The 18138-nt window shown below is 42.1% G+C and overlaps 1 protein-coding gene across 2 annotated transcripts in view; it reads right to left on the minus strand.

Moving 5' to 3' along the window:
• The window catches only part of NBAS (NBAS subunit of NRZ tethering complex), a 670356-nt gene that overhangs the window by 34221 nt on the left and 617997 nt on the right, over positions 1–18138 (minus strand). For both annotated transcript variants that reach the window (XM_077291450.1, XM_077291451.1), the window contains exon 51: positions 692–820. In XM_077291450.1, coding sequence (XP_077147565.1) covers positions 692–820 — 129 coding nt within the window. The remainder of the gene's footprint in view (positions 1–691; positions 821–18138) is intronic.

Here is an 18138-nt window from a genome sequence, read left to right on the forward strand (position 1 = left end):
AATGTCCAATTTGTGCGCCAAGTACCTTCACTTTAGGAATATATTCTATTATAGTCCATGTTTCCAGCCGCAGTCAATATACTGTTGATGGAGCTCTCCCGGAACATTTGTTCATAGGGGTGCAAAGCGTTGCATCCCTACCAGTCAGATATTGGTGACCTATCCGAAGAATAGGCCACCAATGTAGAAGTCCCAGACAACCCCTTTAAATTAGTTGGACATAGTATGGAATTCACTTCATTGTGGACAACCCCTTAGTGGTGGGCGATCAACCCAAATATTGAGGTGCTTTAGAATTCTCTTGGGTTCATTCACTTTTTGCATAAAAATAAACCATTAACCCTTCTATTTCTGAAACCATTCTCACTTTGCAGCATATTTTCCACGCTTGCCTAAAACTTTTGAGCACTACCCATCTAACGAATATCTATATGTGCTGAATATTCATCCATCTCCTATTTATCTCCTAATATTTATCCTGTACATTTCTTTCATCGCTTCTATCATCCTATATCCATCTCCCTCCCCCGTACTTGCAGAACTGGCAGTGCGGCCATTATGATGATGCACGTAATGGCTGGAGGCTGACGTTCGCTGTGATCACTGTGATGTGTAATGTGATGATACAGCGCCGCCGGTCGCCCCCGCACTGTGCATTACCATGTGTATGGGGCTTGGCATCTCCTCGTACCTTGGTGACTGCAGTTAAAAGCTCCAGCGCCTTTGATTGAAGACTGGAATCGCCGCTCTCGATAAACAGCTTCAGTGATGTCAGCCGCATGTCGTGCTCCAACAGCAGCGAGCAGATCGCATCTATGCACTGCAAGAAACAAGGGAGACAGCGGGTATTATGTGATGCCAGCAGACGCCGGCTGCATTCTTTACTTCAGTGCTGATACATTTTATGCCTCTTATTTGATCTTATTTCAAAGAGAGAAAAAAATAATCATCTACGTCGATAACGCGGCACCAAAACGAGAGGTTAAATGTGCGGTGGAACCTTCAAAGGGGGCAGAGCTGCGACTGTCAATGCGGCTGACAGCGATCATTAACTGGGCACAAAGGAGAGCTCACAAAATGCGACAATTCTATACGCCCTGTAATAGAGTCTCATCATCTTTGGGGTTTTACCTGACCAGTAAAAATAAAAAAAGCTGGCGTCCTCAAAAAAAAAAACCAAACCACGATACCTGTCCGCGGGAAGCGTTGGCTGCCATATGGCTACAGCTAAGCTGCCACACCAAACACGACCATTCATCATGGGTGGCGCTGGTTTTGAGAACTAGAAGCTACTCGGTCTGCTGTTCTTCACTGATACCATTTTTCTTTTGCAGACTCGGTAAGTCCTTTATTTAGCTGACTGCTCTGCCAAAAATGTTTCAAATCCATCAGAGGTTCTGCTCTTGGCTCCGATAGCTCTCCCTGCTTCTCTGAGTATAAGGGCTCATTCACACGTGTTTCTGGCGTACGAGTTCCATTTCTGTTTTTCCCGGACAGAATCTGTACCTACAATAGTCTATGGGGCTGTTCACATGTCTGTGATTTTTTGTGGACCAAGTGGTTTGTGCAGAATAGTGGAGACATATCCGATGCTGATCCGAGTGTCAGATCAACCTCTCAATAACAGCGCTCGGATGTCATTCGTGTGCTGCCGGTTTTCACGAACTGATGGATAGAAAACGGAGAAACTTATTATTTTTTCACAACCGTGAAAGAAACTGATAAAACTCTGATGACACCCTGATTAAAACCTGATCAAACTGTGATCAAATACACTGATGAAAGTCCCTGCTGTGTGCACGAGCTCTTAGGGCCGTCATTAAGGCCTCAGTCACACGTCTGATTTTTCCAGGTACGAGGAAAAACGGACGCACTATTCTGATTACACTCTGAGCAGAGTGTGGTACGAGCATCATCCGTTTTTCTTGTGGGTAGAGAAATTTTTTTTTTTAAATTCTCCACCTTCTCCATTTGTACAGTGCGTGAATATCGGACCGCGCTTGGATGTTATCTATGTGCCGTTCTTTTTTTTCACGCATCCATTGACTTGTACTTCCAATATTGATCCATATTGGACATGTCTGCTATTTTCCATGGACCACAAGTCCAAGGAAAAAAATTGGATGTGTGCCCAGCCCCATAGAATAACATCGGTACGAGTGATGTCCATGAAAAACACAGTTCGCACTCGTACGCAGAAATCGGATGTGTGAATGAGCCCTTACGCTGAGTTTCTATCATTAGTGGATAGGGAGAGCGGGACAGAGTGATTTTTCTGTGCTGTGAAGGTGCATTAAGGGGATCAGGCTCTGTCCACAGGTTTATAATGGAAGCCACAAGTCGTTTACGGAGAACCTTTAACAACATCGGGCCAAACCTAAAGCGATGGATTCCAGTGACTGTAGAAGGCTTTGATTTCCAGTACAATCCTATCAATTTTCGACTGGACAACATGTAACACATCAACCAACTTTGTAATTCATCCACATGGGACTGAAATATATATTTTTTATTTAAATGCATAAATGTGAAAATTATTTTTAAGTTCTCTCAGTGTTTGGCTTTTACAAGTTCTTTGATTCCTTGCTGTAAAAAGGATTCAACATAAATTCTGCCAGTGAGCTCGTTCTGACGGACAGCTTGTGCCTCATCTTTTCTTCTGAATTCCTGATGATTTATGACCACAGGTCACATCAAAGTTGAGCTGAACTTTGGTGTGGTCATAACTTGGCAGGGAGGAGAGCTCAGGAAAAGACAGATAAAAGAGCTACAAACTCTGTCACAACCATCTCACCGATGGATTCTCAGTTAATGCATTCTGCTGTAGCCAGCAATGGCAAGAAAACAATGAGCATGTAAAGGTCCCTCAAAGGTGTCTATATCCATGATAAATAACTGTATGCTGCCCATTTTCCTCATTAAAGGGGTATGTCCATCACTGTCCAAAACCGCTCCAGAATATGTAGGGATATGGGAATAATTGTCAATTTTTTTTAGGAGAAATATCAGAGAAACAGACTTCTTTCTTGCCGGAGGTTGCACTTTTTATGACTGGTCCAAACTGTGTACTCTCCGGCATCAGAGGAGCAACTAAACCTGGCCACGTCCAGTAATCCGGCCATCTTCAGAGCAGCACTCACAAACTGTATAGAAAAGAGCTTGTAAGCGCTGAACTCCTTGCCTAGGAGGCCAGCCACCTCTGATAAGCTTGCAGAGGTGGCCGGTCACCGAGACAACAAACAGTAAACAATCAAATGTAAAAATCCTGCCATTCTAAACAAGTGAAATACAAAGTTGCCCGTTTCCTTACAATCATTTTTCAATTTTAATTAATTTTTAATGTGGAAAATAAGCCTTTAACGGCAAGCGCCAGGAGAGAGATTAAGCTGAAGGTGAGGTTGATCTAGAACACGGTAAATTATGAGAAGTAGATAATTAATTTGCTTCATGGAGACTCAATAATTTAGCATGAAACAATTGCTAGCATATGTGATGGACGGAAGGAAAAAAAAAAAAAAAAGATATAATAATCTCCACGCGGAGACACTTTTGCGCTCATTTGCCAGTTTTTAAACTCTGAAAATAGTTTCCACATTGAAGGACCTAATTAATTCCATTTGCTTTTTCTGCATGCGCAGGCTGCATTTAAATAGGTTATTAATGAAGGGCACTTCCAAGGCCAAGCAGATACCATGATAAATACGAAAACCTTTGAACAGAGTTACCGCGGGAGAAAAAGTTTCAGGTGTGAACTAAATTATTAAACACTGAAGAGACGGGAAAACTGGGATGGAATAATAGGCAGCAGGAGCTGCGCCGGATAGACAGAGACACTGTTCTAAGTTCAAAGTTAGGGCCGCCATATATTAGAATATCCTCCACGTTACACGGACACATTGCTTCCAGTTTAAAAAAAAATCCATCAATTAAAGAAATGATGATAAAGGAATTCAGAGAATCCGACATTAGAATCAATAATAGTCAATGGATGAAGACTACTGATGAGCGAACACACTTGGATCAGGCAGATGCTACCCGAGGGTCTCTGGCGTGCTCGGAAAATATGTTTGAGTTCCCGCGACTCTATCTCACGGCTGATCGCAGCTGCAACACAAGCGGAGATTGTCTGCTTGTTCGGTAATCCCTGCATGTCTTGCGGCTGTCGAACAGTCCGAGACATGCAGCCGTGGGGACTCAAAGTCACTCACTGCAGAAATCACTCAGTTAAAACCCGAGCATGCTCAGATAACACCTCCGAGCATGTTCGCTCATCACTAATGAAAAATAAAACACAACGATCACAATTATGGCTCTACCATTTTTCCGCTGCAGACCAAGTAAATCCTTTATTTAGCGGAGAGCTCTGGAAAAAATGTTACAAATCCATCTGAGCTTCTGCTCTTGGTTCTGTTAGAGAGGAAGAGAGAGTGGAAGAGAGAGTGGAAGAGAGAGGGGGGAGAGAGCTGGGAAGAGTAAGGGGAAGGAGGAAGAGAGAGGGAGGAAGAGAGTATAGACATGGAGAAAGATGGAGATGGAGAGAGAAGCAGAGGGAGAGAGAAGCAGAGGGAGAGAGAAGCAGAGGGAGAGAGAAGGAGTGGGAGAGAGAAGGAGTGGGAGAGAGAAGGAGTGGGAGAGAGAAGGAGTGGGAGAGAGAAGGAGTGGGAGAGAGAAGGAGTGGGAGAGAAGGCGGAGACAAGGTGAGGGAGAGACAAAGCGAGGGAGAGACAAAGCGAGGGAGAAAGAAGGCGAGGGAGTGACAAGACGAGGGAGAGACAAGGCGAGGGAGAGACAAGGCGAGGGAGAGACAAGGCGAGGGAGAGACAAGGCGAGGGAGAGACAAGGCGAGGGAGAGACAAGGCGAGGGAAAGAGAAGCAAAGGGAGTTTGGGTCCCCATTGTTTTCAATGGGGTTCAAGTTGTGGTTCAAGTTCAGGTACAGTTCTTATACCTGAACTGAACTTTGGAATAAAGTTATTATTATTATTTATTTATATAGCACCATTAATTCCATGTGGTGCTGTACATGAGAAAGGGGTTACATACAGGGTTATAGATATCATTTACGTGAACAAGTTTACAGTGACAGACTGGTACAGAGGGGAGAGGACCCTGTCCTTGCGGACTTACATTCTATGGGTCAGGGTCCTTCTAAGTTTGGGTCAGGTACCAGAACCTGAACTTCCACTGATCCGCTCATCCCTACTGATGAGCATTTACATACCAGTAGTGAGGATTATGCTGACAGAGCATTTACATACCAGTAGTGAGGATTATGCTGACAGATCCGAGACCCAAGTTCCATTGCCGGGTCACTTCCTAGATTTCTTGTAGTAGTTGTCATTAAATGTCATTGCTACAAAAAATGGCACAGGGAAAAAAAAGGCCATATCCAAAGCGTTGGTGTATCGATGAGGTGCATATGACGCGCAGTGGTTAGCACTGCAGCCTTGCAGCGCTGGAGTCCTGGGTTCAAACCCCACCAAGGACAACATCTGCAAAGAGTTTGTATGTTCTCCCCGTGTGTGTGTGTGGGTTTCCTCCGGGTACTCCGGTTTCCTCCCACATTTCAAAGACATACTGATAGGGAATTTAGATTGTGAGCCCCGTCGGGGACAGCGATGATAATGTGTGCAAACTGTAAAGCGCTGCGGAGTATGTTAACGCTATATAAAAATAAAGACTATTATATTATATTATTATATATAAAGTATATATATTATATATGTATTATTTATTTATTATTTATATATTATTACATATACAGTATAAAATTATATATAAAGACTATTATATGACGATTTCTGTTATTTTAGAGCGCTCTGCACTGCTTTCAAAATATTTTGAAGATACCATAATACTTTAATGTTTTAATCATCCCAGCTTACATACATTTTGGCAATAACAAGAAAACAAAAAGGAGCAAAAAAAAAAAAACATGATGGGAGAACAGGAGATGCAAAATAAAGTGCATTCCTTTTTGCAGTTTCTTGGGGGAAAAGTGTTGGCTTGTGACATTGGAGGTTGACTATTTGGAGAATTGCCACCCTGGAATTTCATACGTGTCCCAGGTTTGGTCACTACTGGTAATTCTCCCATGTCTGGCATAAGAACATTGATTGTAGGGGAATTATCCTTTCCTTGGATAACACTTATTTTCACTCTGACTGTTGTAATTTTCACTACCTGGATCCAATTTATTTAAATACATGACTTTGGACAGGGCTTTCTTATATAGAGTTTGTAGCTTTATTTCCTCTATCTAACCATATTATCACAGCACTATTGCAGATTTATGGCTTATCCAACTTGGCTACTGCTGTGTCAGTTGCTTAATGAGCATGCCCTGACCAAGTTACTGTGATGAGTCATATGACAGAGTTAGTGATGGGGATATAAGGGGTTGACGTTTCTCCTTGTGGAGAGTGAGAAGCCAAGCCTGGTATGTCAGAGTGAGGCGACTTATAAGTCATGCAATGCTCCTCTGGGAAATTAAATATGCAAATTACCTCTTTAGAGAGGAAGAGGACTAGAACTCTATAGCGCCATAGTGCCACCTATTCGAATCCTAGAGTTCTAGTCCTCCTACTCTCTGAAGAGGCAATTTGCAAAGTTAGGGTGTCTCCCCAGGCTTGGTTCACGCCTATCTCTGTGTCCATCGGTCATTTCTCAGCTCAGTTTAGATACACTAGCTACTACAGATTGCACCATTTATTTTTACTTCTAATGAATTAAGCGCTGCATGTATCTGTGTTAATAAAGTCCACACTCCCATACATATATACATAAAGTACATACACACGTGGTCAAAATTGTTGGTACCCCTAGTTTAATGACAGAAAAACCCACAATGATCACAGAAATAACTTGAATCTGACAAAAGTAATAATACAAAATCTATGAAAAGGAACAAATGAAAGTCAGACATTGCTTTTCAACCATGCTTCCACAGAACTTAAAAAAAAAAAGAAAAAAAGTAAAACTCATGAAATAGGCCTGGACAGAAATGATGGTACCCTTAACTTAATATTTTATTGCACAATCTTTTGAGGCAATCACTGCTATCAAACAATTCCTGTAACTGTCAATGAGACTTCTGCACATCTCGTCATTTGTCCCACTCCACAAGAGCAAACTTGTCATGATTCCCAATGGCAGGGACATGGGCAAAAACGGACTAGCGCTAGGAAGATGGTATCTCAGGTAACCGCGATGCTGAACCTAACACGCAAATAAAAGTAGCCAGGGGGTGTGCCTACGTTGTATCCCTAGACACCTCGCGCCAGCCGGAGAGCTAACTACCCCTAATAGAGGAATACACAGACCTGGCTTGCCTCCAGGGAAACCCCAAAAGTTATAGTAGCCCCCCACATGTAATAACGGTTAGGTAAGAGGAAAACACAAACGCAGTATGAATATAGATTCAGCAAAGTGAGGCCCTCTGACTAGATAGATGAAAATACAAAAGAGGACTTCGCGGTTACCTCAAAACCCTAAGCAGCCATCCTGAAACCACCTTAACTCCGTTATCAACTCATGACACCGGAGTAGTAATTTCAGATCACTAGAGCTTCCAGCAGCACGAGAAATATAAATGCATGCTGGACAAAACAAACACAAAAAGCCAAAGATTTCAACTTAGCTGAATTGCAGACTTGGAGCAGGTAGCAAGCAACAGAGATGCTCTGGTAACATTGATTGCCGGCACTAGAGTGACTGAGAAGCCAGACTAAATAGGAAACTCCCAATTTCCTGATGAAAACAGGTGCACTGGAAACACAAGACCAAAGTCAACCAGTACCACCAGTAGCCACCAGAGGGAGCCAAAAACAGAATTCACAACACAAACTGCTCCAGTTGACTCATGTTTGAAGGTTGCCTTTTCCAGACGGCATGTTTCAGCTCTTTCCAAAGATGCTCAATAGTATTTAGGTCAGGGCTCATAGAAGGCCACTTCAGAATAGTCCAATGTTTTCCTCTTAGCCATTCTTGGGTGTTTTTAGCTGTGTGTTTTGGGTCAATATCCTGTCGCAAGACCCATGACCTGTGACTGAGACCAAGCTTTCTGACACTGGGCAGCACATTTCGCTCTACGATCCCTTGATAGTCTTGAGATTTCATTGTACTCTGCACAGATTCTAGACACCCTGTGCCAGATGCAGCAAAGCAGCCCCAGAACATAACAGAGCCTCCTCCATGCTTCACAGTAGGGACAGTGTTCTATTTTTGATATGCTTCATTTTTCCATCTGTGAACATAGAGCTAATGTGCCTTGCCAAAAAGTTCAATTTTTGTCTCATCTGCCCATAGGAATTCTCCCAGAAGCTTTGTGGCTTGTCAACATGTAGTTTGGCAAATTCCAGTCTTGCTCTTTTCTGATTTTTTTTCAACAATGGCGTCCTCCTTGGTCTTCTCCTATGAACTTCACTTTGGCTCATACAACGATGGATGGTGCGATCTGACACTGATGTTCCTTGAGCTTGAAGTTCATCTTTAATCTGTTTAGAAGTTTTTCTGGGCTCTTTTGTTACCATTCGTATTATCCGTCTCTTTGATTTGTCATCAATTTTCCTCCTGCGGCCACGTCCAGGGAGCTTGGCTACAGTCCCATAGATCTTACATTTCAGAATAATATGTGCAACTGTAGTCACAGGAACATCAAGCTGCTTGGAGATGGTCTTATAACTTTTACCTTTAACATGTTTGTCTATAATTTTCTTTCTAATCTCCTGAGACAACTCTTTCCTTCGCTTCCTCTGGTCCATGTTGAGTGTGATACACACCATGTCACCACACAGCACAGTGAGTATCTGTAGCCCTATATACAGGCCACTCACTGATTCCAAGATTGTAGACACCTGTGATGCTAGTTAGTGGATACACCTTGATTTAACATGTCCCTTTTGTCACATTATTTTCAGTGGTACCATCATTTTGGTCCAAGCCTATTTCATGAGTTTAATTTATTTATTTTTTAATTCAGGGAAGCATGGTTGAAAAGCAATGTCTGACTTTTATTTGTTCCTTCTCATAGATTTTTTTATTTATTATTACCGTACTTTTTTCAGCTTCAAGTTATTTCTGTGACCATTGTGGGTTTTTCGGTCATTAAACGAGGGGTACCAACAATCAACAATTTTGACCACGAGTGTATATGAAAATGCTCAAATCGAGTCACTTTTACCCTTCAAAACCAAAAAATCTAAATGCCATAAGTGTTGTTATTTGGCCACCTAGCATCACTAAAAATTGGAATAAAAAAAGAGATCAGAAAGTCATATGGAGCACAAAATGCTAGTACTATAATACAAACTACAGCTCATACCAGAAAAAAAACAAGCCCTGATCTAACACCACACATCTAAGAATAAAAGTTATAGCTCTTGGAAGGTAAGGAGGAAAAACCGACAGTGAAGAGAGGCCCGCTTGGATGCAAAGGCCCGCTAAAAGCTGGGACGGCCCTGTCTCCTGCACCAGTCACATTAATACATGGGCCAACATTACATTTTACTAGTGTGCTAAAAGCAGTGACTGTGCTGCAGAGTGTAGATTTAGGGCTGTCATCAGTGATGAGCGCAAGAGCTCGTTACCCGAGGTGTTCGGGTGTGTACAGAGAATCGCAGGTGATCAAGTGACATGTTCTAGTCCCCGCTGTTAGACACCCACAAAATATGCGGAGATTGCCCGTGATTGTCAGGCAATGCCCGCATGATTTGTTGCTGTCTAACAGCCGTGAAAAATGAGGTCACAGGGACTCGAGCCCCCAAGATACTTGGTACATACCCGAGCACGCTCGGTAAACCTGAGTAACGAGCACTTGCGCTCATCACTAGTGCTCACCAATGACAGCCTTATGCCATGATGCCAACGCATTTCGGTGCTTTCCTATTGATCTTTACACTTTCAGATCATAGACTCCTAGAATATTAGAGTTGGAAGGGACCTCTGGGGTCATCGTGTCCAACCCCCTGCTCAATGCAGGATTCACTAAACCATCTCAGACAGACGTCTGTCCAGCCTCTGTTTGAAGACTTCCATGGAAGGAGAACTCACCACCTCTCGTGGCAGCCTGTTCCACTCATTGGTCACGCTCACTGTCAAAAAGTTTTTTTTCTAATATCTAATCTGTATCTTCTCACTTACAGTTTGATTCCATTGCTTCTCGTGTTTCCATGTGCAAATGAGAATAATGACGATCCCTCTACACGGTGACGACCCTTCAGATATTTGTAGACAGATATTAGGTAAGTCTCCTCTTAGACTTCTAGGTTTGATGGGTATTTTTTGGACTCCCAAGTAAACAATCAGACAAGGAAACTGCTCCTTACAGGAACTGTCCTTCAAAATCATCTCTTCAGATGAGAAACCTGTCCGACGTGTCCTGAGCTTTTTAATCAGTGCGCTCCATACCTGCAGCAGAGCAGGATGCCAGAAAGCAGCTCTCCAGCGAGTTCCCGCATTTAGTAGGGCCGCTCCGAAAGTCACTTTAAGTGCTAAACAGAACTACAGAGAGACTTTTTAGACCAGTTGCAATGAATGATATTACCAAATGAGATGTGAAGAGGAAAATGAAATACTGCAGCTATTTAATTATAGAGGAGACTACAAAAATAGAAATTCAGCGAAATAGCAAATGTGGTGCGCTTTGTTAAAAAAAAAAAAACAGAGAGAGAAAAGAATCGCTGGGCCAGAGCCAAACAAATATATTGCTTTCATTCCGGTGACATTTGAGCTCCTCGAAATAAAACTGCCGACCCTAAACGGAAAAAAAAAACGTCTCTCTCAGCCGGTAGGGGTTTCAAGAGGCTGAATGTCGGAGCCGGACAAAGGAAGGAAAGATGGAGGTCCCTTTCATGGTTGTGTTCATTAAAATCTTCACAAGCTATAATTATCTCCTCTTTACTATGGCACTCGGAGCGGTAGAAAGATGCCACTTCCATCAATGCGCCTGGCAATCAACCCATCACAATGAAATTTTATTTTTTCATCTTAAGAAGGGAAAATATTACTTTTACGAGCAATCGGCCTCTGGCAAATTAATCTGCTTTGAAGAATAAGTCTGGACATCCTGGAGGAAATCTATTTCCACTATAGTGTATGGATATAAAGGGTAATCTCTTAATATTATTCCTAGAATGACGGCTCTTTCAGGAGGGGTAGAACATTCCTTCTGATAAATGGTATTAAGTGATAGCACCACGATGTGAACTTACTCATAGCCTCCTACGAATTATCCGCCTTAATATGTGTAGGAGGAAAACAAAGTACATAATCAGAGACTTATGACTCCGGCCCATGGTAGGCGGGTGGCCCTGTACCACTTGTCATGTACCTGGCCGTGACGCACACGTACAGCAGTGTTCGAGAAGGGTTAAAATAGCACTACTTAAGCTGGGATACAAAGTGATCATAGGTAAAGTATAGAAAATCCTGGTAGAAAGTGTCCAGCTGTACTGCAGCGCCACTTCTGGGAAAATGAAGAATTACAAAGTGCTCCTTCAATTTGATTGGTTGTCTGTGCAAATTGCCTCTTCAGAGACAAAGAGGACCAGAACTCTAGCGTCACCTACTGGAAGTAGCGATCCAAAAATTCCATACTGACCCTTTAGCCAGCCCTGCCATTTGATTTAGGATCAAAGCTTAACCAGATACATTTATTTGCAGACATGTATTTCAGGATGTTTGCCCCTCCTCAGTGCAATGTAGGCGATCTGATATGGCTGCATGAGAGGCTTCTGACTGTGGTCTAACAGGGAATATTTCTAATTGTGGAGGGTGACATGTCTGACATTACAGTGTCAGGAAACTTGTAGGCCATGAAATCCTCCTCTTGGAAATTAAATATGCAAATTGTCTTTTCAGAGAGGAAAAGGACTAGACCTCTAATGCCATCTACTGAAAGTAGAAATCCTAATCGATATCGACCCTTTAATGATCCTAGCCACATGACTTAGCATAAAAGTCAAGCCAGAGACTCTACTTACATACTGAGTGTACCAGAGGAGAACTGCATTGCCTATAAGTCTTCTTACTTTGTCGTGCTAGACATGTCACTCTCAACAAAGAGAAGTTACCACTTAAGTCAGAAGCCTCTCCTTTAAATCAGAGCTCTTGCTTTGCACTGAGGAAAGGAATACACCCTGAAACAAGTGTCTGCAAATAAAGCTTCTGATTTGGCTTTTATCCTAAGTCATGGGGCAATGATTGGTAAAGGTCAATATTGACTTTTACGATTAATACTTCCAGAAAGTGGCACTAGAGTTCTAGACCTCATCCTCTCCGAATAGGCTATTTGTATATTTAATTTTCCAGAGGAGCATTGAATCACCTATATGTCTCCTTGCACTGGAATGTAAAAAATGTCAACCTCCAGGAGAGATGTTACCTCTTAGATTTAAGTCAGAGGCCTCTCATATAACCAAATCAGATCTCTTGCATGGCATTGATGAGGGGCAACACTCTGAAACACATGTCCGCAAATAGAGTATCTGGTTTGGCTTTTATCCTTTCTAAGTCATGTGGCAGAGCTAGTTCATGGGACAATACTGACTTTCAGGATTGCTACTTTCAGTAAGTTGCACTCGAGTTCTAGTCCTCTTCCTCTTTGAAGTTTGTTTTTGTAGATTTCATTTCCTACAGGAGCATTGCATGGTTTATAAGTCTCCTTACCTTGTGCGTCCGACATGTCACTCTCTACAAGGAGATACATTACATCCAAGACCCTACAAAGTCTATATAATGCAGGACAGGACACATAGTTACATATTCTTTGGTCAAGAAGTGAGGATCACGAATAAGAGACTCCTATCATTTGAAAATGGGTTTTAAAAAGCAGATTGCCTCTTTTTGCAAGGAATAAGGCATTTTGTTCTTAAGTATAGAAATTGTATAGTAAATTCCTTTTAATTTACACTTTACTCGTTATAAATCGTTCCTCGATTCTGCATTTTGTGATTTGTTGTCAGCCTTTGGCTCTCACATAGTGACATTTGGGACATATGGTAGTCGCCAGCCATTATAAAGCCCTGGTTGGAATGATAAAACCTTCTGCAGTTTTTGTTTTTTACTAGATAAAACCTATACTTTGGACGCACAATATCCCCACTACTGATCTCATATTTGGATAGAAGGGAGACAGATAACATCCTTGATTTATGGGGAAAACAACAAATGTGTTAGGAGCCGCTGCCAACCCTCAGTAACCTCCACTTTAATCTACGGGGAAGCGGCTGCGTGGACTTGGCACATCCCCTCGCTATACTGTAAAAAAGCTATTTACATCGTCCAAAGCACAGGGAAAAAATCTAAACCATATTTTACCATCAAGTTATTAAAAACAGTGAAAGGACAGGCTCTAAAATGCAATAATAATAAAGAACATCTGTACAAATATGTGAATTTCATACTAATTTTCCAACTTGTAATAATTTTAGACTTATGAACGCTTGTTTCCAGGTTCAGGAGCAGAAAAAAGATAATTTCTCGGTCACTTGGTCACTCAAAAGATCTTGCCCCATTAATCTTTTAGATCTCTCCAGCAATCAATCCAAGAGAGAACGTTCCACCCTTCTTTGAAGCGACTAGACAATTATTAGGAATGTGCTGGACATCATGGAGCTTAAAGTAATTGACCAGAGTGGGCAATTTCCATATAAATGGCTCCTGGATCGGCACCACTCATGCACTCTGAGCCCTGGTCTTGTGACATAAATAATATAAGGTGACCGCTGCAGTTAATCAGCTGCAGCCTTCACAGTTCCATCAAAAATTACTTCTTTGACATTGTTTAGTGTATGTGCACACAGTATGTTTTTCATGTGGATTCCGCCCGTAACCCGCCAGAAAAAGCGCTGAACTAACGTTGCAAAGAATGAACATATAGTTGTTCTCAAAAGTTTACATACCCTGGCAGAATTTTTGCTTTCGTGGCCTTTTTTCAGAGAGTATGAATGATAGCAGCAAAACTTTTTCTCCACTCATGGTTAGTGGTTGGGTGAAGCCATTTATTGTCAAACTACTGTGTCTTCTCTTTTTAAATTATAATGACAACCGAAAACATCCAAATGACCCTGATCAAAAGTTCACATACCCTGGTGATTTTGGCCTGATAACATGCACAGAAGTTGACACAAATGGGTTTGAATGGCTACTATAGGTAACATCCTCACCTGTGACGTGTTTGCTTGTAATCAGTGCGTGTGCATAAAAGCTGAGTGAGTTTCTGGGATCCAGACAGACTCTTGCATCTTTCATCCAGCTACTAATGTTTCTGGATTGTGAGTCATGGGGAAAGCAAAAGAATTGTCAAAGGATCTACGGGAAAAGGTAGTTGAACTGTATAAAACAGGAAAGAGATACAAAAAAAAATCCAAGGAATTGATAATGCCTGTCAGTAGCATTCAAACTGTGATTAAAAAATGGAAAATAAGGGGCTCTGTAAAAACAAAACCACGGTCAGGTAGACCAACAAAAATGTCGTCCACAACTGCCAGGAAAATTGTTCGGGATGCAAAGGAAAAACCCACAAATAACATCAGCTGAAATACTGGACTCTCTGAAAACTAGCGGTGTGGCTGTTTCGAGATACACAATAAGGAGGCACTTGAAGAAAATTGGGCTGCCTGGTTGAGTCGCCAGAAGAAAGCCATTATTGCGCAAATGCCATAAAGTATCTCGCCTACAATACACAAAACAGCACAGACACAAGCCTCAAAACTTCTGCAACAAGGTAATTTGGAGTGATGAGACCAAAATTGAACTTTTTGGCCACAACCATAAACGTTACATTTGGAGAGAGGTCAACAAGGCCTATGATGAAAGGAACATCATTCCTACTGTAAAGCACAGAGGTGGTCGCTGATGTTTTGGGGATGCATGAGCTACAAAGGCAAAGGAAACTTGTTCAAAGTTGATGGAAAGATGAATGCAGCTTGTTATCAGCAAATACTGGAGACAAATTTGCACTCATCAGCCTGAAAGCTGCGCATGGGACGTACTTGGATGTTCCAACATGACAATGATGCAAAACACAAGGCTAAGTCATCTGTCACTGGCTACAGCAGAACAAAGTGAAGGTTCTAGAGTGGCCATCTCAGTCTCCTGACCTCACTATCATTGAGCCACTCTGGGGAGATCTCAAGAGCGCAGTTCATGCTAGACAGCCCAGGAATTTACAGGAACTGGAGGCTTTTTGCCAAGAAGAGTGGGCAGCTTTACCATCTGAGAAAATAAAGGACCTCATCCACAACTACCACAAAATACTTCAAGCTATCATTGATGTTAGATGGGGCAATACACGGTATTAAGATATGGGGTATGTGAACTTTTGATCAGGGTCATTTGGATGTTTTCGGTTGTCATTATAATTTAAAAAGAGAAAACACAGTAGTTTGACAATAAATGGCTTCACCCAACCACTAACCATGATTGGATTAAGTTTTGGCGCTATCATTCATATTCTATGAAAAAAGGCCAAGAAAGCAAAAATTCTGCTGGGGTATGTAAACTTTTGAGCACAACTGTACAGTCAAGTCGTTTTGACACTGCTGGGCACATGGACCGTCTTTTGTCACATCTTTTGACTGCTGCAATCATTCATAGTTCTATCCTTGAGAACACAATACCAGGTTGCATTTTCTATGCAAGATAATTTGCACTTTAATTGTGCAAAAAGTCCCAAATGGAAATAACCAACTCCAAAGTAAGAATAGAAATAAAGGAGGAAGAGGAGTAATGCGGTTAAAAAAAAGATTATTTTATTTATATAAATATATCATAGATAGTGCAAAAACATAAGGTGCACAGAGGACGAAAAGATACCAAAGGTGCCAGCCAGCAGCCCAAACTAAGCAGAAAATAGAATGGAGCAGAGCCCTCTATCATTAGTGTTTAGAAGTCATAATGGTGTAAGTAGCATAAGAGAGTACAAGCAAGCTTACCACAATTATAGCAGGGCTGTTGGAGGAACCGGACCGGATATTGGAAGCCCCAACATCCGGTCGAACATCTGGTCCGGTTCCTAGTAAATAAGATCTAAATGTAAAAAGATCTAATGTTAAAAATAATAAAAAAAACAAAAAACCTGCTATTCTCACCATCCGTTGTCCGACGATGCGCTCACGCCTGCCGCCATCTTCCCTTCCCAGAGATGCATTGCTAAATTACCCAGAAGACTTAGAAGTCTCGCGAGACCGCTAAGTCATCTGGGTAATTTCGCAATGCATCCTGGGAACGGAAGATGGCGGCAGCCGCGCGCGCATAGCCAGAGCTTCCCTGGATCCCGGAGGGTGAGTATATAACTATTTTTTATTTTAATTATTTTTTTTTTTAACAGGGATATGGTGCCCACACTGCTAAATACTGCGTGGGCTGTGTTATATACCGCGTGGCTGCTACATACTACATGGGCAGTGTTATATACTGCGTGGGTTGTGTTATATACTGCGTGGCTGCTATATACTACATGGGCAGTGTTATATACTGCGTGGGCTGTGTGATATACTGCGTGGGCTGTGCTATATACTACGTGCCCTGGGTTATATACTGCGTGGCCTGTGCTATATACTATGTCGCCTGTGTGCCTGTGGCTGCTATATACTGCATGGCCTGTGTTATATAGTACGTGGGCTGTGTTATATAGTACGTGGGCTGCGTTATATAGTACGTGGCCTGTGTTATATACTGCGTGGCCTGTGTTATATACTGCGTGGCCTCTGTTATATACTGCGTGGCCTCTGTTATATACTGCGTGGCCTGTGTTATATACTGCGTGGCCTGTGTTATATACTGCGTGGCCTGTGTTATACACTGCGTGGCCTGTATTAACGCATCAGGTATTCTACAATATGTATGTATGTATATAGCAGCCACATAGTATATAGCACAGGCCACGTAGTATTTGTCTGCTATATACTACATGGCTCCTATATACTACGTGGCCTGTGCTATATACTATGTGGCTGCTATATACATACATACATATTCTAGAACACCCGATGCATTAGAATCGGGCCACCATCTAGTATTGTATATACTTCCTCCTCCAGTACAATGACTGATAACACAGGACCCACTATTTACAATAGGTGATGTCAAATCTCACATCCGCCTATACAATGGCTGACAATACCTCTATATACAGTAGATAACACAGAATCCACCATTCACGATAGGTGATGTCACAGCTCACCTCCTCCTCCTGTACAATGAATGATAACACCTCTATATACAGTAGATAACAGAATCCACCATTCACAATAGGTGATGTCACAGCTCACCTCCTCCTCCTGTAAAATGATTGATAACCTCTCTATATACAGTAGATAACACAGGATACATCATTCACAATAGGTGATGTCACAGCTCACCTCCTCCTCCTGTACAATGACTGATAACACCTATATATACAGTAGATAACACAGGATCCACCATTCACAATAGGTGATGTTAAAGCTCACCTCCTCTCCCTATTGTATAATGGCTGATAACACCTTTATATATAGTAGAAAACACAGGATCTACAATTTCTAATGGGTGATGGTCACAGCTCACATCATCCACTTATACAATGACTGATAACACCTATATATACAGTAAATAAAACAGGATCCACCATTCATAATAGATGGTGTCACAGCTCACATCCCCCCCCTACTTTGCAATGACTGATAACACCCCTATATACACTAGATAACACCGGATCCACCATTCACAATAGGTGATGTCACAGCTCACCTCCTCCTCCTGTACAATGACTGATAACACCTCTATATACAGTAGATAACACAGAACCCACCATTCACAATAGGTGACGTCACAGCTCACCTCCTCCTCCTGTACAATGACTGATAATACCTCTATGTACAATAGATAACACAGGACCCACTGTGAGATAGGGGAAATTATATAATTTTGATATCTGATAAAATTCCCTGTCACATACATTCTGGCCCAAAATACTTGCTCCCAAACTCAGCCCCCACCCTTGGGATTCCCCAAGACCAATGTTTTTCTTTAATCAGCCCAAGCAAACAGGTCTTTGAAGCTCTCTCCAGGGGGACCCGAAAGTCATAGACCCCGTGTCTCCCAGTGGCAGTTCCGCAATTATCACAAGGGTGTGAATTCTTGTGCAGGACCAGCCAAC

Source organism: Ranitomeya variabilis, chromosome 2, assembly GCF_051348905.1.
Source record: "Ranitomeya variabilis isolate aRanVar5 chromosome 2, aRanVar5.hap1, whole genome shotgun sequence".
NCBI classification, from domain to species: domain Eukaryota; kingdom Metazoa; phylum Chordata; class Amphibia; order Anura; family Dendrobatidae; genus Ranitomeya; species Ranitomeya variabilis.